Source organism: Arabidopsis lyrata, assembly GCF_000004255.2.
Source record: "Arabidopsis lyrata subsp. lyrata unplaced genomic scaffold ARALYscaffold_3, whole genome shotgun sequence".
In the NCBI taxonomy this organism is placed as follows: Eukaryota; Viridiplantae; Streptophyta; class Magnoliopsida; order Brassicales; family Brassicaceae; genus Arabidopsis; species Arabidopsis lyrata.
In genome coordinates, this window is record NW_003302553.1 from 2096090 (window position 1) to 2117666 (window position 21577).

A 21577-nucleotide genomic window follows, 5' to 3' on the forward strand; every position below is an offset into this window, starting at 1 on the left:
CTCAAGAACATATTCCAATCAATTTCTATCTAAACTTTTAGTTTTTGGATATACTAATATTCACGAAATATATAATTCACGGGTAAATTTTCAAGCAATTTTTTCCACTAATCAGGCAGCCTTTTCCGTTATAACTTATAACCCACTTAAAGACTAAAAATTCCTTTCTGCTCAGTTTAAAGAAATTGCATAAAGTAACAAAAACTTCACTCAAAAATGGTAATATCTCTCAAGATTATTAACCCAAAAGACACGAGAAATCGTCAACTAACAAAAAGTAAAACCTCGAAAATAAAGAGAGGAAACACATTCAGCACTTGATCTCCTTCAAGCCGTAGGCTAAGTAGAGGAAAGTAGGATCAGCGGCTCCTTCTCTGTAGTAAGCAAACACTAAGCTCCCTTCTTCTCCTTCCATGCTCTCTCCCACAAAGCTGTCACATTTTTAAAAAGTAATCACCAATTATACAAAGTTTAACTTAAAAAGAAATTGAAGATAAAAAAGGTAAACGAGAAGAGCTTACAATTGGAAGTCTTTGAGCTTTGACATCAAGAACTTAGTGGCACTCTCAATGTGTTTCTTAAACAGCTCTTGCTTTTCCGAGTCCAACTTAGGGCTTAGTTGCTTTATGTATCTTTTCATGAACATCACAAATTGTTTCTTGTCAAACGATGGTTGCTCCTGCCAGAACATATATAAATACCCAAAAGTTAATCTCAAACTTATCTAAAATATTGTGTCTTGTGTTTCTTATGCTCAAAGAAAAGAAGATTAAAAAGGTCTTTGAATTCTACCTGAAGCCTAAACGTATCTATGATGTCAACAACCTTCACAGCTTGATCATCTACTCCTTCATCTTCACCGCCTTCTTCAGCCGATGGATTCGCACCAATATCAAAATCCATAGCTCCTTTCACAACCCACTGATGAACAAAAAACATAACAATACATCAGTTTAACTTCAACCAGCATTGATCTTTAATGAAAAAAATCGTTATTTAAGAATAGACGTACCTTTCCTTCAACTTCCCATAACATGCCGTTCTCGATTTCCTTGTAAGGAAAGGAATCAGAGAGAAGCTCATCGCCTGTTTGATCAAAAAGAAAGACAAACTTTAGCTTCTGACACAAGCAATACATACAAAATCAATATATGTTTTGTTTTTAGATAAATAAATACAAATCAATATGTTAAGTGACGATGATTGAGGTTGGACGATAACAAAACACAATTAAAATCCTAGAAAACGAAACGCTAAAGCAAATCATTAATACCAAATATCGTAATTTACGACATGAACCAGAACCATCTTGTTACATACCTGTAAGAATATCCTGGTAGACCAACATGTTTGAATAGAGCTAAAGAGAGATTTATGTCTTGTTTTCTTTCGCTGATTTGATCAGTAAACTTAGAGAGCAGTAGAGAATTTGATGAAAAGAAGAGAAAAGAGAAGAAGTCTATATATAGAGTTTATGGTGACATGGTGACTTGACATTTAACTAAGACGAGGAAGAGTCTTGTTTCCTTTTCTTGCTCGTCTTAAGTCTTTTTTCTCCTACTAGAAAAAGGAATATTTCCTTTGTTGAATCAGAGCCATTCCCTTATTTACGTGAATTAAATCTTGACCGTTAAATGAAATAAGCATTAAACTTATGGAAACAAACTTACGAGTAAATAAAAAAGTCCTCCTTAAATACATTTAACTTAGGAGTAAATAATAAAAGTACTCCATAAAACAGTATTGGTATAAAACCATCGTAAATACATTTAGCTTACTGTTTTACATGTCACAAATTTATTTCAACAACACGTTTTAAGTTTGTAACTCTACTCTAACCGGTCTTCTTGAGGTTCAGTTTTGTCAAAAATTATGGAATTTTTGTTTTCTTTCAGAATAGAATCAATAGATGTTAATGAAATCGACAAGAACCAACTTTTTGAAAACTATGTTCCATTCACCTAAATATAGTAACGGTTTCGGGTTAAACTCGTAAAGTAATTTCACTGTAGAAAGTAAAAGTAAAAGAGCGAAATTGGTAACTAGGAGGGGGAGCAGAGCTGCAAAAGTCGGCGCGAATAAACCACTTTAGGCATGTGGACGCAATAATTCGCTTGGGAACATCGTCACATTGGGCTAACTAAAACTTTGACTACTATTGACCTTCAAAACTTATTTTACTATTTACTCATATTGTAAAATTTCCATATAGTAGAAATTGTGAGGGAATTAATCGAATCTATGAGGACACAAAAAAGCTCTTAATATAATTTTTATTTTTGAGAACCCACAATATCTTTGCTAATATTCAAGTTGCTATTCTGCCTATGCATATATGATATATGAAAATCATATATTATAAATCTCATAAAACTTAACGTTCAACATATGTTTAATTATATTTAGTGAGATGTGAAAAAACCTAAAGATATTGTTGTAACAAAAAAATGTATAAGGGTTAAAATTGGTTTCCAGTTTCTAACATGTTTTAGTTCACATGTACTAGAAGATGAGATCCCATTAAATTCTTATTTTTCAAACAATTAGGAACAAAATTAATCGAATCAAATTGAAAACCAAAGTTAACATGACGAAAATTTGTATTACTGGCATTGTCATCATCTACGGTCAAATTACTCAAATCCGATTAATACAATAGATAACATAATAACATTATAATCGGAAATAAACTTGGAAAAGGACTAAATCTGTATTAGTTTGGTAGAAAAATGAAAAATATCTCTTTTTACAGAATAATCAAAACGAAATCAGAATGAAACCCAAAGTCATTTATTATGAGAGCCAAAAATAGAAAGCTAAAATACCAATAGTGGTTTAATTAAAATATTTGATATCCAAATAATTGGAAAAAGCTTTGGGGAAGCAAGCAGCTGATGGGGTAAAGTAGACAAATCCGTCAGAATAAATCTGAACCGTCCATTCTAGTCTTTGGACAGCGGTCATTTTCTTCTTCCCCGTAACCCAATCTTTCTCACACAAAACATAACGCTACCGAGAAAAAAACTCTATAAAATCAAAAGAGCGATTTTTTTTCCTGGGTCTCTCTCTCTGGTGGTGACGATCGAAGAGAGTTCACGGATTCATAGAAGGATTAAATAAATCATTCTGGTAATTTAATCGAATCCAATCGAAGCGTAAGGAATTCGGGAGAGTGATTTTTGGGTTCGAATTTTTGTGGTTGATTCATAAGAAAGCAAAAAAAAAAAAAAAGAAGGGTTTTGAGATTTGGGTTGTTTTGATTTCGATTTTGGTTATGGGTTTAGGTAATAAGGGTAACAAATTCAATTTCGGTGATAATGATCTCGCCGACGAAGGTAGTGCTGCCGATGGCGATTCTCGCGACGAAGGTGATGGTTTTGGTTCTGTTGCGTGTTCCATTTGTCTCGAGACGGTTGTTAAAAACGGCGATCGAGCTTGGGCTAATCTTCAATGTGACCATCAGTTCCATCTTGGTGAGTTTGCGGATTTTTTGAGACGATACTCTTTTCTTTTTTATTATTCGATTGTTTGAAAAAAAAGTAAAGAATTTGCTTAAGATTTTGATTTGAATCACCCAGATCTACCCCTCTTTGATTCGATTTGTGAACTACGAACCTGTTACATTCTGTTTTTTTTTGGCTACCATACCATTGTTTGTGTGATGTGGCTCTCATGATTTGGTTTTTGCGCTCTGAAACTAATGGCTTCATGCTTTATATAGTTTTGATCTGGTCGAATTATGTGAGGTTACGGATATAGCATCAATGATTGTTCGATCACTATTTCATTGCAACTCCCAAGTTTCTTAGATTGACCTCTCCACCTTTTTTGATGCATGTATTAGCTCATAATCTCAGAATGTTCGTGCCATTTGTGTTTCATTATTACATGCATTATGTTCTCTTGATTTGTATTTGCCTATAAGGGAATGCATTGCTCGCAAGTGCATATGAACCTTTTGACAATCTTGGATCTCTAGATATCAGTATCTGTGTGTTTGTATCTATAAGCCGATCAATTATTCCCTCAGATTAGGGATTATTCGTCATTATGCTTCATGTTTGGTTTCTTATGCTTTTCACAAAGCCATCTAACTTCACATCTGTTTTCTTTGTTCTTAAGATTGTATTGGTTCTGCTTTCAATGCAAAGGGAGTGATGCAATGCCCCAACTGTCGGAAAGTAGAAAAAGGCCAGTGGCTTTATGCAAATGGTTGCCGTACATATCCTGAATTCAGTGTTGAGGATTGGGTTCACGAAGAAGATATTTATGATATTGGAGCATACTCTGAATTGGTAAGAAACTCGTAACCCAATCCGTCTCAAATTTCTTTGCGCTTTTGCATTACTTTTCACTTCTTTGCCTCATATGCTGAGTTTAATTATTGAAATATCGCTGTTCATCTTATTTGATAGCTTCAATTATGTTCCATCTCGAAAATGCCTTGTGTTTATGTACATTTGCAGTCTTTTGGAGTTCACTGGTGCCCATTTGGAAGCTCAGCCCGTCTTCCTTCTTTCGAGTAAGCAACTACATAAGACCCATTTAAATCTCTTTTCTGCTACTTTTGGCAATCAAAACTGGCATTCTCTTCCTTCTTTGCTGATGAATCTCTTTCAAACTTTGTAGGGATGGAGAATTTTCGCCGGGTTCATGTAAGAACATTGTCAGATTGGTTATTTCATTTTTGTTCTCATTACCTACTTCTCACGGTTCTGAAATTTGGATTTGTGGTACAGATCACGATCTTTTGGGACAGCAAGGTTACTATACTGAACCAGCAGCGCCAACTGCAGGTCATCCATGTCCATATGTAACCTATTTTGGCCCGGTTCATTCGTCTTCCTCAAGCAGTGGTGGTGCTGCAGGCGTTTCAGACAGTTCTAGTTTCAGTAGTCACTGGAACACTGGCTCTTCGGTTTCTGGTGAAGTCCCAACTCCATATGGTTTCCCTGTGGATCCGCACTATCACGGCTGGGATTATCACCCGCCTCCACCCCCACCGCCACAGCATTTCTCTGCTTCTGGCCCTCATGTGGGTAGTCCTACTCAGCCCACACCTCCACCAGCTGCTGCGAGGACTTCTCGAACTAACGGTTCAGATGTGATCAGACCCAGACCGCCACATTTCACGCGTCCATTTCATGGTCACAGGTAAATATTTTCTGCCTTGGTTTAGGTATATCACTATTGAACATAAAATATGACCTTAATTACAAAGGTTTTGAGAATTTCTTCACAACATCTTATATTATATAGTGCTCACAGGATTCAAATTTTTGGTTTTGTACAAAGATCTCTCAAAATTGAATTACTGAAGTGTTATATATTTCTCTTTTTGCAATTGCTTGCACCGGTTCATAACAACACTCTTGAATTGTGGCAATAAATTAATTTTGCGGAATGGAATGGTGGAAAGAAATAAGAAAGATAAACTTGATATTCTGGAAAACTTGTGTTATGCCATATCTAGTTTGCATTTTAGTCATCAATCTTGCGGAATGGATTAATGTGCAAATAAACGTGATTGGAAAAAGCCTGTTATATCGTGATACCACAGGTTTACCAATAAGACCTTTCATTAACTATCATATTTTTTTTTGTTAAAACACATCTAATGGCTGGTTTCTGCAGTTCCAGTGGTAGAGCGGGTAGCTCGGTGGCATCTGTTCCGAGGACACCACCATTTCCAGGAAGCAACGCTCGGACCCGAGACAGAATGCAGGCTCTTCAAGCGTATTACCAACAGTCTTCTGCACAGTCACACCAGCCGGATTCGCCTATAGTCTCTCGAGGACCTGTATTCCCGTCTGGCCGGAGGCCCGCTAGAGGAATAGCTTCCGGGATGGGATCAACATCATCTTCTTCGGATCAGGCAGGCGGGAGTGGTTTTATCCGGTTTAACATATGGGAGAGAGATCCTTATATGCAATCACAACAAGCCTACTCGATTAATCAGATGGACAGAGAACCAAACATTTGGACATCTTCATTTAACGAAGGATCAGGAAGCTTCCATCAGAGGCACGGGGGCGGAGGAGGATCATCGTAAGAACTGAGTCAGTACCCGTCGAGATTCTCACCGGTCGGGCAATTCTCATGATGGACACAAATCAAAAAAAGAAAAAAAAAAAAAAACATTGGGAATTTGATATTTGAGAAAACCTGAAAACTGCATGCTCAAGTTATGTGATGAATTGATAATCTAAAAACACAAAATGGTATGTAATGGTTTGGAGAGAGACTGCCTCCCCCGCGTTGGTGGTGTGACTGTGCGGTTCGAGGTCTGGTTTGAATCGGGGGAGCGAAAGAGGTCGTTGGGTATTTGTTTTTTAATGTGGCGACAATGGGTATCAAAGTGATGAAGTACCCTAATGAAACTTTTTTCCTATCTGGTTTTGTTAAATTCTAAAATGTTGAGTTTTCTCCTTCTTATCCCAAATTTTGATGGTCTCTGTTTTGTTTTCCATACAAAATAAAAACCAAGGTCAAATTACCAAGACTATATTTGACAACAAAATCGAACATTCTAAGCCAACAATGAATCTTTCGATTCTGTCTCCATTTGTTGCGTAGAAAAATAATCATTGATAAAGTAGTTTTTATAATCAGACACCATCTGCGGCAATGTTAGAGAAAATGTCTGAAAGAGTAATAACACCAACCAAGAGTCAACACAAAAATAGTGGGCTCAAAACCAAGAAATGAAAACAGGCCCATAACAAGGAATACAAAAACAAAAGGTACAAGTTTCCTCGGACCTCACCGATGTTTCTCAACCTATAGTCGTTTATATATGACCGCGGCGAAAGGCTCTATTTTTTCTTTCAAGTTTTGATTTTTCTTTCGGGCCCTCCAAATTTTACCAAACAATGGCGGAATCAAAGACCAAATTTGAAGAGATCAGAAAATGGGTCTCCGATCACAAGCTTCGTACCGTCGGTAATTATCCTTCTTTCTTCTTCTCAACATTCCTTTTCTCTCTGAGTCGTTTTATCCTGTTGGTTATTGTGATCATGGATCTTAGATTTCGCCGGTCCCTTGTGGATATGTCATTTAGTAGAATTGATTAGCATGTTACGGTTTCTGTTCCTGTCTTGGATGTCCTCTTGATTCGACATTTTTGGTCCTCAATTCTTAATGTTCTGTGACATGCAAAGATAAAATAGAATGCATATCCATCTACTTTTGGTGTTTTGATATTTCTATATGCCAACTCTGAATCTGTATTGTTTTAATTTGACCGTTGCATAGGTTGTTTATGGCTCAGTGGTATTACCGGTTCTATCGCCTATAACTGGTCCCAACCTGCCATGAAAACCAGTGTCAAGATCATCCACGCCAGGTGAATTTTCCAATCTAAAGGATTTTTAAAACTTTTCCTTTTGTTTTTGTTTATTGATTTGATTGTAAAGTATTGAGTCTCTTTTGCATTTCGAAACATTTTCCTTAGACATTTAGTTAAGCCAATATAGAGCATCATCATCTCTATGTCTCAAAAGCATGTACATTTCTCTGTTCTTGCCTCGAAGCTATAGTTGTTATCGGGTAGCTGCACCCAGCTCAGATGTGAATCTCTATCTTGAAGAAGCATGACTTTTGGTTATGGTTCATGTATGAACCACGGATTTCCCAACTGACTCAATTAGCAAAGCATTAAAACCGATGTCTGTTCTTTATACTTTTTCACAGCATTTTTTTTGTCGTTCTTCCTACCGAACACATTTCTCACTGAGTTTCTTCTTAGGTTGCATGCTCAGGCGCTGACTTTAGCTGCTTTGGCTGGAGCAGCGGTTGTGGAGTATTACGACCACAAAACTGAAGCTACCAACCGCTATCCCAAATTTCTGCCGCCGGAAAATTTGTCTCACAAAGACTAAACTCTGAACCTCTAACCTGCAATGGTGGTTACTGCATTTTCTGTTTGGTACTACTACTACAGGATGCGTAGCTAGATAGAATTTTTTCAGCGAAATTTTCATGTATTGATAAAAACAAATTTGCTTATTATATCATTCTTTTCATACTTTCAAAGGATTGCTATGTGTTGTAATCTTAGTGTTGCAGATTGCACACAAAATACGGATTTCTAAGATAACGTACTGAAAACAAATCCATCATGATTAAATTGAACAACTAGCATATTGTATGTTGGTGGAATACAAGAATAAATCTCACTTATCTCACAAATTGTGGGAGCCAATGCAATTTATAAATAGTTGGGGTTATTTGGAGATTTGACAAAACTTTGGGGATCTTGGGGTTATTTATAAAAGTATAAATTAGGGTTGCAAGACCACTTTAAATGCGCAAAAACCCTAGCCCTTTGCTTTATTCTCCTCAGAGCAAAAAGACGCCGCTCGTCTCTTCAGAGAGTTTCACCTTCTAGGGTTTGTTCAAGGTACTCGCTGCGCTACTATCTCTCTTCCATGAAACGCTTTTCAATTTCTGATATAGATTCAATAGACTTGTCTAACGAGATGTGAAGATGGAATGAGAAGAAACGAATTTTCAGTTTCATTTCCTCTTGGTTTAGCTTCATTTTATTTCATCTATTTAGAGTGTAATTGACTATGTTAGATTGACATTCGAATCTAAGTAGTATCGATTGTCATCTGCGATACAGATCTCACTTACCATTTTCCAGGTTTTGAGTTAGTCATAGTAGTGTGAAGTTGGCGTATAATGTTTGTAGAACAGATAGGATTCTTTGTGTGTGCCTTTTACATTTGTCAATGATCTATAAACACATTCTTATGGATTGATTTTGGTTTTTACAGAGAAGGCTTGGAAAAATGAGTCGAGGAATTGCAGCTGTTGCCAAGGGAAAGAAGAAGGGAGTTTCCTTCACCATTGATTGTTCGAAACCTGTTGATGACAAGATCATGGAGATTGCTTCCCTTGAGAAGTTTCTTCAGGAGAGGATCAAGGTCGGTGGCAAAGCTGGTGCACTCGGTGATTCTGTCACAATCACCCGTGAGAAGAGCAAGATCACTGTTACTTCAGATGGCCAATTCTCCAAGAGGTATAACAAATGAACTTGTTGATCTTTGCTCGTCTAGTCTTAGGATACGATAGAAAGTGATTGTTGGAACTAAACTTATTTAACAGTGTCTAACACAAGCAGCAATGAGTATTGTTTGGTTGCTAAGCAATCTCAAGTGCAATGGTTTGTTTACTATTGTCTTTTATGTGTGTTTTCAGGTATTTGAAGTACTTGACAAAGAAGTACCTCAAGAAGCACAATGTGAGGGATTGGCTTAGAGTGATTGCAGCAAACAAGGACCGTAACCTCTATGAGTTGAGGTACTTCAACATTGCTGAGAACGAGGGAGAGGAGGAAGACTAAACCTCAGAAACCAGTTTGGTTTAGAACTATACTCTATTCCATGTTTCTGTTTTTTGGTTTCTACTCGGTACTCAATACAATTTGTCTTTGCCCTTTTTTTTGTCAGATGTTATTTAGTTTTGTTGAAGTTAACTCTCGTTGGTTATCTTACTTTAAGAGCCCATATGGATCTTTTTCAGATAATCGTTTTAAAAAGTTTGGTAATGATGAATTTAACTAATGTTGAGGATTAAAGAACTAATGTTGGAAATATTTTTTGGTAGATGTGCATATTTGTGGAGGTTTCTCGAATGTGAATCTAAGAATCTTTCTATTTAAAATATTTTTGCTGGATTATTTCGATAAGAATCTATTTTCCTTCACAAATTGGGAAAATTTGTTGTAAATATGTCCAACTTCGACACACATTAGGATTGTGATTTGTGAAGTTCGTATCTCTGCCTATATAAACAATTTCTAGAGAGTAACATTCCCTATGACCTTTTGGCATATATGGTGTCTTGTTATATAAGAAAGGAAGGAATGATAATGAACACTGAAGATACTCCTCCAACGCCCCAAGAAACGAAAGAGAAGTTAGTCTCAGACATTGAGAAACATCTCAATATCAACAGAATTAACTCTCTCCATAGATTCTGAAGTTAATCTCGCACACTTGAGAAACATCTTAAGGGGAAAGAGAGGCATAAAGGATGCAAATAATGTATAAACAGCACTAACTCTCCATAGGTTCTGAAGTTAATCTCGCACATTTGAGAAACATGTCAAGGGAAGAGTTAGGCATAGAGATTGCAAATAATGTATCAACAGAACTAACTGTCCTCAGAGATCCAGATATATGGGATATCAGGAAAACACTCACTAAGAGCGACGTCAGAGGTCAATCACGGCTTCTTAGACCTAAGGAATCCGTGAAAGAGCAAATTCTGAAATACTTGACAGAAGAAGAGATCAATTTAGTTGAAGACGAAGACAAGCATGGGTTAACAATCACCAATAACAAAACAAAGTAAAAGACATGTTATGTTTTGATTAGTTATCCACCAATAACTAACTGTCATCTTTAATTTATTTACTGTAATAAATGGGCATAAACCCTAAACAATGGTAAACGAAAAACCAGCCAAAAGTAAACCGAACCAAGATCCTGTTAGCTTGATTCTCTATCAGTTTCTCTAGTCCGAGACTGTTGTCTGAAGTGGCAAATAACTCTCGACTCCTTTAGCCTCAGTTTGCTGCTTCTCCGCAACAGCCTTTGATAACCCAAACATCTGAAAAAGCATAATAACTTACTATTAGCAAATTCACAAGTAGTGGCTCAGCGATCAAGATCTGATATTTTTTAGGAAATAATGAAGAAAATAAACCTTTTTTATGGTCTTGTTGAAACAATTCTTGTGATCATCCATGGAAGCACTCATGAATTCATCAATGTGATCCTTGACGTCTTCAAGGAAATTGGCATCATCCTTTGTCTTCTTTCGACATGGAGACATGGCCGGTTTTGGCGGGGTTTCAGCTTGAGTTTTCTGCGTCTATATTTATGCGCTTGTCCTAAAAAGAAACATGTAAGCTCTCTAGAATAAAGATAGAATCAAACGTAGACTTCAAAACCAATTAACACAAAAAGTAAAACAATGATTCAGAAAGACTAATAATTAGCTAAGAACCAATGAACTAGATAGGCTTTGATACTCAAGTGAAAGATAAGCTCTCTAAAAATATTCAGCTCATAAACACTTAACTGATAAACAACAACTTGAGAACACAAAACACATACATATATCCAAAGTCTATAATTTTCAGAGATTCTCAAAGTGAAAGATCCTAACCAACTATAGCAATTGGCTAATCAATGTCAACTTTCTCAGAGATTCTCCAATAATTTCTCCATTGAGCACACAACATTGGAATCATTGCTAGAAACTCTCCAATTTCCTTACTATATATCCTGAGAAATCCCGCCATCACATATAAATCGAAGGAACTAGAGATAAAATTAGCTCAAGAAACCCAGCAAAACACAGATGAAGTATGCGATCATATACAGTAATGGGGATCGAGACAAGACAACAAAAAAGAGTCCAAAAACGCAGAAATGAAGCAAGTTTACTCAGCAGAGACATAGACCCAGGTGGAGAAAATGAGATTCAAACAACGAAAGATCAGAGATTAAGAAACGGGAGAATCAGAAACTCACCGACGAAACTAGCGGCGGCGGCGGCGGCGGAAGAGAATTTGTTTGGCTTTGGGGATCCTCTGCTCGCTTAAAACGTTTGCAATTACTAAACTACTAAATTACCCCTAATGTTCTTCAAAACAGACAACCAGACAAAAGGTTGTTTACGGAAACAATTGCTTTCCTTAGATTTTGGGTTGGTATGCAGCTATTATTTGGTTCGTGAATTTCATAGACAGACCGAAAAATCTAGAAACCAAATAATTATACCGAAATTGAGCAGTAAACCGGATTGGAGCATCGTCTTGTGATTTAAACCAAAGTCTGTGCTACTACTATAAAAACTCGGCAAGAGACTAAGAGAGGGAGAATCAGTTTTAAGAAGAAGCAAAATTAAGCAATTCCGAAGAAGTTGGGGATTCTAAAACTTTCTTGAACTCGTAGAGATCATATTCAGAAAGATGGGAAGAAATTTAACGAAGTTGGTGTTTCTCGTTTTCTTGCTTCGTCTCTTGATCTCCTCTTCGTGCGGTCAGTATCAAATACTTGGGCTCTTCGTTTCAGTTTTCGCAAATGAGTTCCAAATTTTCACTTCAAGTTTCAATCTTTTCGAATCTTTTGGATCATCTTGATGCGCTCCGATACATGGAATCTTGAAATTGAGTTGTGCGATGAAGTTCTTTTCAAAAGTTTTGATCTTTCTTCCTCTCGGTTCCTTCTGATGCATAGAAGAACCTGTTTGAAATTGAGTTACGAGATGTTCTTCCTTGCGTTTGACAACTAGAAAGATCGAAATTATTGCAATGACACGACTTGTTCTCTCTGTTTCATGCGTTCAACTATCTTGAAAAGAATCAAACTTTACAAGAGAAGCTTCTACAATGTGTTGATGAAATTGAGCTTTGTATGCATTTCAGGTGAATCATTTAACTCAGATGAGACGAGAGTATGCATTTCTAAAGGAGGAAGATTTCTGCCATACGAAACTCCTATGCCTTCTTCTCTTGAATTTAAAGATCTTAACCTGTGTAACGTGTTCCATGGGAAGACTTGTTGCTCTGCTTCAACTATGCACTCTGCTTCATTAGCTCTCGAAAATCTGGCTACTTATGGAGAAGCTACTAAAGATTGCTTGGATTTGTTTGAGCTGTTGGAATGTTCAATCTATCAGCCAGATGTTGGGATTCAGTCAGAACCTCTTCGCATTTGTGCTTCGTTTTGCGACAGAGTCTTTGAAGCTTGCTCAGATGCTTACTTTCGTAGAAATGCCAGTAATCAGGTAAGAGCGGTACTGTTTGTGAATTCCTGAGGTAGAAAACTCTTGAGAATTCACAAGTTTGAGAGAGTGCTTGTTCTTGTTATGTGTCAGGTTATAGTCCCGTGTGGAGCAAGCGAAGGTACTATCATCTGCGGGAAAGCTTCTAAATGGGAGTCTAGTGGCACAGCTTTCTGCTATGCACTGGGTTTCACTGTTCAAACAGCTGGTGATCTTACAGAAGAGCCTTGTTACGGAAGCAAATCAAGTTTAGAGCCAGTGGTGGAATCATTCATAAAGACTGAGACTTTTGCGTGGTTTCAAGATCTTCAGAAACTGGTTAGAGAGATGACACTGGTTCAACAGATTTCTTGGGTAGTAACACTTTTTCTAATAGGAACAACGGTCTTTAACAGGTTTTGCATCTCTCTCTTTCTCTTTCCCTCTCATCCTTCAGTTTCTTTTTGACCGATTGATGCTTAAATCTTGCTTTGGAATTTCATAACTCAGGCGGCGTTATCAGCAAGAGATACAAGCTATGATTGAGAGGGATGCGAGAAGATTGATGGGGAACATGAATGGGAATGCCTAAAATAAGATGATCCCTTTTTGAGTTCTTTAGCATATAGCATTCAAACCTATAAAAAAGTTTTGTAAGAATATTGAGTCTGATATTTCATTGCTATATTTGGGTGTTAGACCTGGGGAGGATTGCAGACGCAACAATTAAAAATCAAACTGTTTTTACTGTGCAGATGATTCACAAAAGTAAGAGCCAAACCATAAGTCAATTCAATATGGCAAAGATTAAGAAATGTGGCAATTTGATGATACAAGGAAAGAAAAAAAAAAAGAGTAAAAGAGGAGATGCACTCTAAGTTAAACTACGGCGTAAAAAAAAAAAACCAAATAAAAGAAAACAGACCAAAAGGAGATGAAATCTAGAGAAGCAGAAAAGAGATGTTTCTGCAACTATACACAGAATGTTTGGATAACAACTTTTGTTTTCTCTCTCTTTTGTTTTTTCTACAGATGCTTCTTCTTTAATGACTAAGTAAAGTAGCCTTTGAGGTTCTCTTCTCCATTGCAGTTTGCCTACATCTGAAGAAATGCACAGAGCCTAGCTTGAGCTTGTGAAACCAAATCTCTCAAGGGAATAAGCTTTATTAAGTTTCAAGACTTCCCCATTTTCGGTACCTGATCAAAAAGAGAGAAACATTATGACGTGAAGTTGCCAAAAGAACAAAACATTTCATGACTCATCAAGTCCAAAAGGCTTGGCCCTGATGGATTCAGATTTTGGTTTTTCCGAGCTAACCAATTGTATTATCAAAAGAAGGACTACTTGGTCTTTTGAAAGTCTTTGGTGGAAACGAACCTTCTTGAGAGGATTGCTGCTAGAAGCTGGAGCCGGTTTCAGAATCTCAAAGGAGCAAACGAGAGATTGATCCACACTCAATAATGCACCGGCATTGTCAAACTCCCCACCATAGTTTGGAGCTGAAAATATCGTGACTAATCTCCGTTTTGCGAAAAACTCGTACCCATCTTCCACTACCTGCAAACTCAGTCCCTCGCAAGTCAGTATCTTGAGAGGTTCTCATAAAGGTATCTCAACTAATGTTGAGCATTTCTAAAGAACGCAAAATCGCAGAATCGGTTCTAAATTTGATCTCTAGGGAAAGTCTGTTTACCTGATGGCCTCGGCAAATGAGATCGAGATCATTCTTATCCAAAAAGTCAGCGACTACATCGGCTCCAAACGTGCAGGAGATACCTCGATCGCTATCAGTCCAACCTTCATTCTTTTGATCAGGATCAGACCAAAGTAGATCACAAAGAAGACCATTGTCTGGAATCTCCGTAGGCCTTTGGATCTCTCGAATCTGCCTCAAGTTTTCCAATTCCGGTGACAACCCACCATGCATACATAGAATCTTCTCGTCAATGAGAGCAGCTACCGGCAAACAGTTGAAGCAATCGGTGAATATCTTCCAAAGCCGTACATTGAATCTCCGTTTGCATTCGTCATAGAACCCGTAAATCCTGTTGATCTTAGCGTCTTCATGGTTTCCTCTCAAGAGAAATATCTTGGATGGGTACCGGATTTTGTAAGCCAAGAGTAAACATATTGTTTCGAGACTTTGCTTGCCTCTATCAACGTAATCACCGAGGAAGAGATAGTTAGCTGAAGGAGGATAGCCTCCGTATTCAAATAGCCTCAGAAGATCTTGGTACTGTCCATGGATATCACCTGATTAGAGATCAAAACGGAAACCATTAGTACCTCATAAAACAAAGCATCAACAGATTTAGAAACATAATGCAAAAAACTTAACATAAGTCCATCAAAATCAAAACTTTTTAGAGTTTCATATGCATAGGAAACCAAATTACCCAGATGCTTAGAATCTTCAAACACACGTTTCGACATTAAAGAAAGAGGAACTAGACCAACACAATTATGCCCCCAATTTCATCTTACATGCAAAATTAGTAATCTTTTTATCCCCAATCGTGCAATACGACTCAAACCCAAATCATCAAAACCAAAAAGCCACAAACATATTTTCAACATCATCATGACGAGAGAAAGAGGGAGAGAGACCACAGATGCGAATGGGGGCATGAAGCTCGAGAAGATTAGGCTGAGAAAGGAAGATTTGTCTGGCGTTAACGCAAAGTTGACGGATCTCGATCTCCGAAAGCTGAACCTGTTTCCCTCCTTTACCTTCCAACAATCTCCTAATAATATCATCCAACACACCCATCTCCATCATCCCTTCCATAGTCGTCATCACTCTTCCTCTGATCCCAACTTTTTTTCACCAATATCCAAAAGGGTTTGCGCCAAATCAGGCGAGAAACAATGGGTAAAGGATTAAATAACGAAACAATCAGAAATTCACAAACTTTGTAAGTTTTTTCCCTTGGATTTTCCCGAGAAAATGCGGGAAAGACAAAGGGGGGAGAAAGAAAAGAGAGGTCAAACAAAGGGGCAAGGAAAAACCAGAAGCAATCTTAAAAACTCAGAGGAGGAGGAAAGTGGATCAAATGGGTAAGATTAGAAAATAATAACAAATCCAAATTATAAATTTATTTATTTAAGAGAAACAGATGGTGCAGATAATAGCTCCTTCTCTTCTCTCTCTTTTCCTGCCAGAAATTTTTGGAAATTATATTATGATCAACTCTGTTTTAAAATGGCTGTTGATTACATCAAGAGAATGATGTCGGTCAAATAATGTAAATTAGGCATAATTAGGATTAGAAAATAGAACAAGTTGAGTTTTAACTATTGCACAAGTTTTATTTCCAAAAAAAAAAAAATTATAGGGTAATAAAAGGTTACAGAATTGATAATCATGAGATAACAAAGAATATGAAAAACTAATCTTATTTATTAGATTATTGTATTTACTATTTAGCAATTTCTGAAATTGTTTGGAATTGTAACAATAGCCTAGCTACTACAATAGTACATGATGTAAAAATGGATCCAATGAACTACCAAAAAAATGGTTGGAAGCAAAAATTACTGCAAATGATTTTGTATTGTCCAAAAGAACTAAAAACATGATTAAAAGGGAAGTTGTCAAATCTCAAAATAGAAAAACAAAAATAAAAAACGAACAAGAAGTGATTAGTGAAACCTTCGAAGGCAAGAATTATGGGTAGTGGACGGAGACGGACGGTGATGGAAGAAGATCCAGCCTAAAAGAAAGAGACGTGGATGATTCTTATTGGAACTGGTCAAAATAAATTAGTCTCCTTTTTGCACAAAAATTCCTTTACAGTATTTAAATAATTTATTCAGGTAAATTTGTTGTCGGGCGAGAAACCGCGTCTTTTGAAAAGTTCGTTTTTATGGTTATATATATGTAAGCTACTCCATTTGTACGTGTGAGGGTAATACTTGAATTCGTAAATGGGTTCCCATCACGTTATGTTCCACCATGATATAATTATTAATTATATAAACAACCAGTGATGATTAGTTACAAATATTGTTACCTCCTTTTTCTTTTTTGGCGACCAAAGATTTAACTTATTTGAACGTTAATTTGCTTATGATTCATAACACTTTTTTGTGACAATAATATGTCTAATAAATTATTATTGCGCGTAACTACCTATATATTAGTTTATAATTATATCATAACAAGTATACAACACCTAATGCATGTGGTTCATTCGTTTTCTAAGCAATATAAAGAGTTTTTTTTTTTTTCTATGAAGACCGGCATGCATAAATAATTAAGTTATTTATCTATATAACTAATCTTGCAATAGTCTAACATACTACAAAAGGTTTGTAAGAAACTCCATCAGATTGACATAATAGATTAGAGAAACTAGAAAGGCTTTCTTTCATGATGGTAAAAAAAACAGAAAAAGAAAAGAGGAAGAAAATAAATAGGCCTCCACATTTACAGAATTTAAGTATAAACTTAACTTTGGGCTTATATTTTAGGCCCATTCGTGAAGGAAGAAAATAAATAAGCCCATATAGCGGAGGAAGTAAGAAAACCCTAAAATAGAGTTGGTGGTATAAAAACCCTAGAATCAGTATTTTAGTATCCTCTTTATGTACAAGGTCGGCGGTTCCAGCACCACAACGCCGGACGACAATGGTAAATTCTCGCTTCCTCTGTCTCTCAATCTTCATTTCTCTCTGCCTCTCTTCTACAAGTTTTTACTGTTGTTAGTTTGATACTGAAGTTTAGAGATTTTGGGTGATTCCTATCATTTTTATAGTTGGATAGTGGATTTGGAATTTGGATTATATAATCTTGTGACATTTGATTTTGAGTCCCGGGTTTGAGTGTGAACAATCTATCTCTCTCTCTTCGTTTTTTTTTTTTGAGATTGAATGTTGCTTTCATGGTTGATTCTGAGATTGATTGGTCGTGTGTTTGCTTGCAGGGTATTGATCTGATCGCCGGAGGTAAGAGCAAGAAGACCAAAAGGACAGCTCCAAAGTCTGATGATGTCTACCTCAAGCTTACTGTCAAGGTCAGAAATTTAAACATTAATCTTGGTCTTTTTCCTTTTGTTCCAATTGACGAGGTTTTTTCTATTTGAGTGTCGAATTCACGAGATTTAAACTTTTGTTTGTGAAATTTTGCAGCTTTACCGGTTTCTGGTAAGGAGAACTCAGAGCAAGTTCAATGCTGTGATATTGAAGAGGCTTTTCATGAGCAAAGTCAACAAAGCTCCTCTTTCTCTATCTAGGCTTGTGGAGTTCATGACTGGCAAGGTTCCATTTCGCTGAAACCCTCTCGATCTGCTTTATCTTTTTGTTGAAATTAGACTTGGTCTTATGTCATGATAAATCGGTTACATTTCTTTATATCCAGTTTCCAATTTGTGTAAACGCAAGTTGTACTGTTAATCAACTTAGTCTGTAACATGGAGGTGTTCAGTGATTGATCCAGATTCTCTATGTTGTCTATGCTATGAGTTTTGAATGTGCTTCGTGTTCTGATTTTATAGGAAGATAAGATTGCTGTCTTGGTTGGAACTGTTACTGATGATTTGAGGGTACACGAGATTCCAGCAATGAAAGTGACTGCCCTGAGATTCACAGAGAGAGCAAGGGCTCGCATTGAGAAAGCTGGAGGTGAATGCTTAACCTTTGACCAGCTCGCTCTCAGAGCTCCATTGGGCCAGAACACGGTATTTCTCTTAACCAAACTGCTATTCTCAACTCTGTGATGATTAAATTACGTAAACTGATGGTTGTGTGTTCTTGTGATATAGGTTCTTCTTAGAGGACCTAAGAATTCACGTGAAGCAGTGAAGCATTTCGGACCTGCTCCTGGTGTGCCACACAGTCACTCCAAGCCATATGTGCGGGGCAAGGGAAGGAAGTTCGAGAAGGCCAGAGGAAGGAGGAAGAGTCGGGGATTCAAGGTTTAAGAAAGTTGTTGCTGCCATTGGACTTGATTTTGGAGTATTGTCGCTTCTTGGTTGCTTGTGTAATCGGGTTTTTGTTAGAGAACTCTGCTTTTTCTTTGCTTTTCAGACATGTTTCTAAGCTCGTTTTTACTGGATTCATCGTGTCGTTGTTACACTTTGAGCTTTACTATGTTAAACGTATTCATAATCTTTCGTTTATAGTCTCAGGCATCACAAGAAACCAAATTATTTGATAGGGTTTGCTACATCACCAAGAACTTTCTTTCTGTCATTGTTTTATAATTTCATTCGTTATTTCTGGTTCTTGGGTTGCATTTTTAATCTAACCACGGTATGTCTTAAATGTAAGAGGATAAACTGATCCAAATTTAGGATTTTCGAAGAGACAACATCCTTGCTGCATTGTCACTGATAGGACCAAAAACACTTTCCCCTAGACCAGACAACATCTCATCCCTTAGATCGTGGTTTTGTTGGAACTTAAATTTTGACTCATGGCTCTGGCAACTTTTCCGGTGATGTCTGAAAAAGTGTAGTTACATGTCAAAATCAAAAATAATTTGAATGAGAAATGAGTAGCCGCGAATGGTTTGTATTTATTCTTGTTTTTTGTTTCTTTTTCGGTAAGTTAGGAAAAAAAATTGATGTCTTTTGGAGAAATTTGTGTTATGTATATATATTAAATTCGAATCTTTTAGACTTACTAAATTAGTCAGACTGCAATCTAATCGGTTCTCCATCAGTCGCTACAAGATTCAGTGTGTTCATATACTCAATTAAGCTTCATAATGCCAGATCTTATTCATAATCTTGTCGAAACAACACATGCAAGAACCAACTTGTTTTGAGAGACAGCATAACAAAACCAAAAGAGAACTCTTTAACTAAAAGCTTTTGTTGTTGTCCTGAAGCTTGGTGAAGAAGTCATTGATGTGAGCAGTGACCTCTTGAGGTTTCTCTTGGTTAACGAAGTGACCAGCATCTTCAATCACCACTATCTCTTGAAGAGTTGGAACATCTGCTGAAAACCCACCACCGTGAATATACTCTTTCATCCCTGGTGTGGTGTAAACCATGTCGAAGTCACCGGTCATGAACTTCACTGGAACTTGAACCTTAGCTCCGGTCCATGGTGTAGTGAGCTCCCAATTTCTAATATATTAATCAATAACAAATTAACACAAATCCTAAAGTACGCATTCATATATTAAGAACTTACAGATCCATGGCTCTGTAGTAGTTCAATCCACCGGTAAATCCTGTCTTCTCGAATTTGGAGACGTAGAAATCAAGATCTTTCTTAGAAAACCATTCAGGCAATTCAATGTTTTCGCTATTAGGGTTAGGGTTTTCTCCAAAGGGATTATCCTTAGGTAAAATCGGCGGACCGAGTGACCTCCCTGTGAAGAGGTTCCTCAGAAATATTCTTGGATCTGCACTCGCAATCTCTGCTTCAGTCTTCCCCGGTTCCTGCAAATTCACATTGTTCAAACAGATTGAAACTCAATTGGACACAACCAAACAATGTCAATTGCATGGTTTCATTGAATTGGTTATAGATTACGGGTCGATGTTACTTTATTAGTAGTATAGACGGTTGATAAAAGAATAAAATAATGAAAGATCAAAATGTAAAACCTGAAATCTACAAATGTAGTAATCATCTCCAAACACAGCCTTAAACCCTTGAACTGGCTTGACTAAAGGGTTTCTTGATCTATACGGCACACTCAAACACACAAAGCCCTTAATCTTCTCAGGTCGAAACAAACAGAGGAACCATCCAATAATGGCTCCCCAATCATGACCGACCAGAAACACCTTCTCTTGATCTCCAGCAACACTGTCCAGAAGAGCTACGAGGTCCCCAACGACGTTAAGACACGTGTACTCGGAGAAAGACTCCGGTGAATCAGAGTCTCCGTAACCTCGGAGGTCTGGAGCTACAGCGCGGTAACCTAGAGATGATAACCCACAAATCTGGTGACGCCACGTGTACCAGAGATCTGGGAATCCATGGAGGAGAAGCACCACAGGTCCTTCTTTGGGACCTTTCTCGGCAATGTGCATTGTTATGCCATTGACACTCACCATTCTATGATCAATTCCTTCCATTTCTCTGTTTTTTTTTCTTTTTTGTTGGATATATGAATGTCTTTTTATTTTGTAAGATGTTTGATGGAGTCAATTTGGTAGTGATATAAATAGAGAATCCAAAGGGAAATTACTTCTGTTTGCCTGGACAGAGGAAATTCTTACCTATCTTTTTAGATGGCATGAATTAATACTAGTTTTAAATGGTAACATAAGTTGGTGGAAAATTGACGGAAAACCAGCTAAAAAAATAATAAATCAAACACAGTATTTAAAAGACAATAATAACGCTGCTTTTATTTATTTTGCAAAACTAAATAAAAAGATGGATGTATATGTATAATGTTGAGCTTCTCAAAAGAAGAGTCTTTCCCAATTGGTGAAGACGAGTAACCATTTGGAGGTGAAAGGAAGTAAATGCAGACTAGTGAGTAGTTGCTATTGTGTGCATGCATATATGCATTGGGAAGCTACCTTTCTTTTACTGCCTCAATTTTTATGATAACAAACAATACACTACTACTATAGTATACATCTAGATCTTTCAGATAATTAAATTTTATTAGAGTTAAAAAGAAAATAGGGAATCCAAATAAAATTTTGGTTCATTGACTTCTTTCTGATCAACTTGTTCTAAGAAATTTAAAACTTAAAAGCAACGGATTTGGAAGTACATATGCAAAGGGTAAAAGAATCTCTAACTTTTCCAATGGACATATAGTCATATAGAATAAGATGAGAGGGTGGAGCTGAAGTGAATGCAGAGAAGTAAATGAGG

The 21577-nt window shown here is 36.9% G+C and overlaps 9 protein-coding genes across 10 annotated transcripts; 5 read left to right on the plus strand and 4 right to left on the minus strand.

Annotated features, from left to right (window-relative positions):
• Window positions 1-173: 173 nt before the first annotated feature.
• LOC9318490 (translationally controlled tumor protein 2) lies at window positions 174-1331 on the minus strand. Its single transcript, XM_021033357.1, has 4 exons — window positions 1013-1331; window positions 793-921; window positions 522-679; window positions 174-431 (listed from the first exon to the last, which is right to left on the minus strand). The coding sequence occupies exons 1-4, from the start codon at window positions 1136-1138 to the stop codon at window positions 311-313; spliced, it is 534 nt and encodes a 177-aa protein (XP_020889016.1). The 5' UTR covers window positions 1139-1331; the 3' UTR covers window positions 174-310.
• Window positions 1332-2871: 1540 nt separating this feature from the next.
• On the plus strand, window positions 2872-6433 carry LOC9320582. Its single transcript, XM_021031922.1, has 6 exons — window positions 2872-3473; window positions 4123-4295; window positions 4467-4522; window positions 4630-4655; window positions 4740-5154; window positions 5635-6433. Exons 1-6 carry the CDS (start codon window positions 3275-3277, stop codon window positions 6050-6052), a joined length of 1287 nt encoding a protein of 428 aa, XP_020887581.1. The 5' UTR covers window positions 2872-3274; the 3' UTR covers window positions 6053-6433.
• A 341-nt stretch (window positions 6434-6774) lies between these two features.
• LOC9318491 lies at window positions 6775-8113 on the plus strand. Its single transcript, XM_002882378.2, has 3 exons — window positions 6775-6942; window positions 7255-7345; window positions 7748-8113. The coding sequence occupies exons 1-3, from the start codon at window positions 6873-6875 to the stop codon at window positions 7878-7880; spliced, it is 294 nt and encodes a 97-aa protein (XP_002882424.1). The 5' UTR covers window positions 6775-6872; the 3' UTR covers window positions 7881-8113.
• Window positions 8114-8294: 181 nt separating this feature from the next.
• On the plus strand, window positions 8295-9583 carry LOC9318492 (60S ribosomal protein L22-2). The gene is made up of 3 exons (XM_002882379.2): window positions 8295-8401; window positions 8781-9025; window positions 9205-9583. Exons 2-3 carry the CDS (start codon window positions 8796-8798, stop codon window positions 9347-9349), a joined length of 375 nt encoding a protein of 124 aa, XP_002882425.1. The 5' UTR covers window positions 8295-8401; window positions 8781-8795; the 3' UTR covers window positions 9350-9583.
• A 698-nt stretch (window positions 9584-10281) lies between these two features.
• LOC9318493 lies at window positions 10282-11652 on the minus strand. 2 transcript variants are annotated; one of them, XR_002333323.1, is made up of 3 exons: window positions 11550-11652; window positions 10717-10903; window positions 10282-10620 (listed from the first exon to the last, which is right to left on the minus strand). XR_002333323.1 is itself a non-coding variant. In XM_002884470.2 (2 exons), the coding sequence occupies exons 1-2, from the start codon at window positions 10843-10845 to the stop codon at window positions 10525-10527; spliced, it is 225 nt and encodes a 74-aa protein (XP_002884516.1). In that variant the 5' UTR covers window positions 10846-10903; the 3' UTR covers window positions 10282-10524. The 2 variants fall into 2 exon arrangements, 1 of the variants encoding a protein (XP_002884516.1); XM_002884470.2 differs by lacking the exon at window positions 11550-11652.
• A 241-nt stretch (window positions 11653-11893) lies between these two features.
• Window positions 11894-13485, plus strand: LOC9320583. Its single transcript, XM_002882380.2, has 4 exons — window positions 11894-12059; window positions 12446-12807; window positions 12898-13199; window positions 13294-13485. The coding sequence occupies exons 1-4, from the start codon at window positions 11990-11992 to the stop codon at window positions 13373-13375; spliced, it is 816 nt and encodes a 271-aa protein (XP_002882426.1). The 5' UTR covers window positions 11894-11989; the 3' UTR covers window positions 13376-13485.
• Window positions 13486-13552: 67 nt separating this feature from the next.
• On the minus strand, window positions 13553-15969 carry LOC9318494 (serine/threonine-protein phosphatase PP1 isozyme 9). The gene is made up of 4 exons (XM_002884471.2): window positions 15392-15969; window positions 14478-15037; window positions 14162-14341; window positions 13553-13980 (listed from the first exon to the last, which is right to left on the minus strand). Exons 1-4 carry the CDS (start codon window positions 15579-15581, stop codon window positions 13957-13959), a joined length of 954 nt encoding a protein of 317 aa, XP_002884517.1. The 5' UTR covers window positions 15582-15969; the 3' UTR covers window positions 13553-13956.
• A 1281-nt stretch (window positions 15970-17250) lies between these two features.
• LOC9320584 (60S ribosomal protein L18-2) lies at window positions 17251-18905 on the plus strand. The gene is made up of 5 exons (XM_002882381.2): window positions 17251-17417; window positions 17710-17799; window positions 17915-18043; window positions 18280-18462; window positions 18547-18905. Exons 1-5 carry the CDS (start codon window positions 17415-17417, stop codon window positions 18703-18705), a joined length of 564 nt encoding a protein of 187 aa, XP_002882427.1. The 5' UTR covers window positions 17251-17414; the 3' UTR covers window positions 18706-18905.
• A 569-nt stretch (window positions 18906-19474) lies between these two features.
• LOC9318495 (epoxide hydrolase A) lies at window positions 19475-20985 on the minus strand. Its single transcript, XM_002884472.2, has 3 exons — window positions 20344-20985; window positions 19925-20175; window positions 19475-19857 (listed from the first exon to the last, which is right to left on the minus strand). Exons 1-3 carry the CDS (start codon window positions 20818-20820, stop codon window positions 19590-19592), a joined length of 996 nt encoding a protein of 331 aa, XP_002884518.1. The 5' UTR covers window positions 20821-20985; the 3' UTR covers window positions 19475-19589.
• Between the last annotated feature and the right edge of the window lie 592 nt (window positions 20986-21577).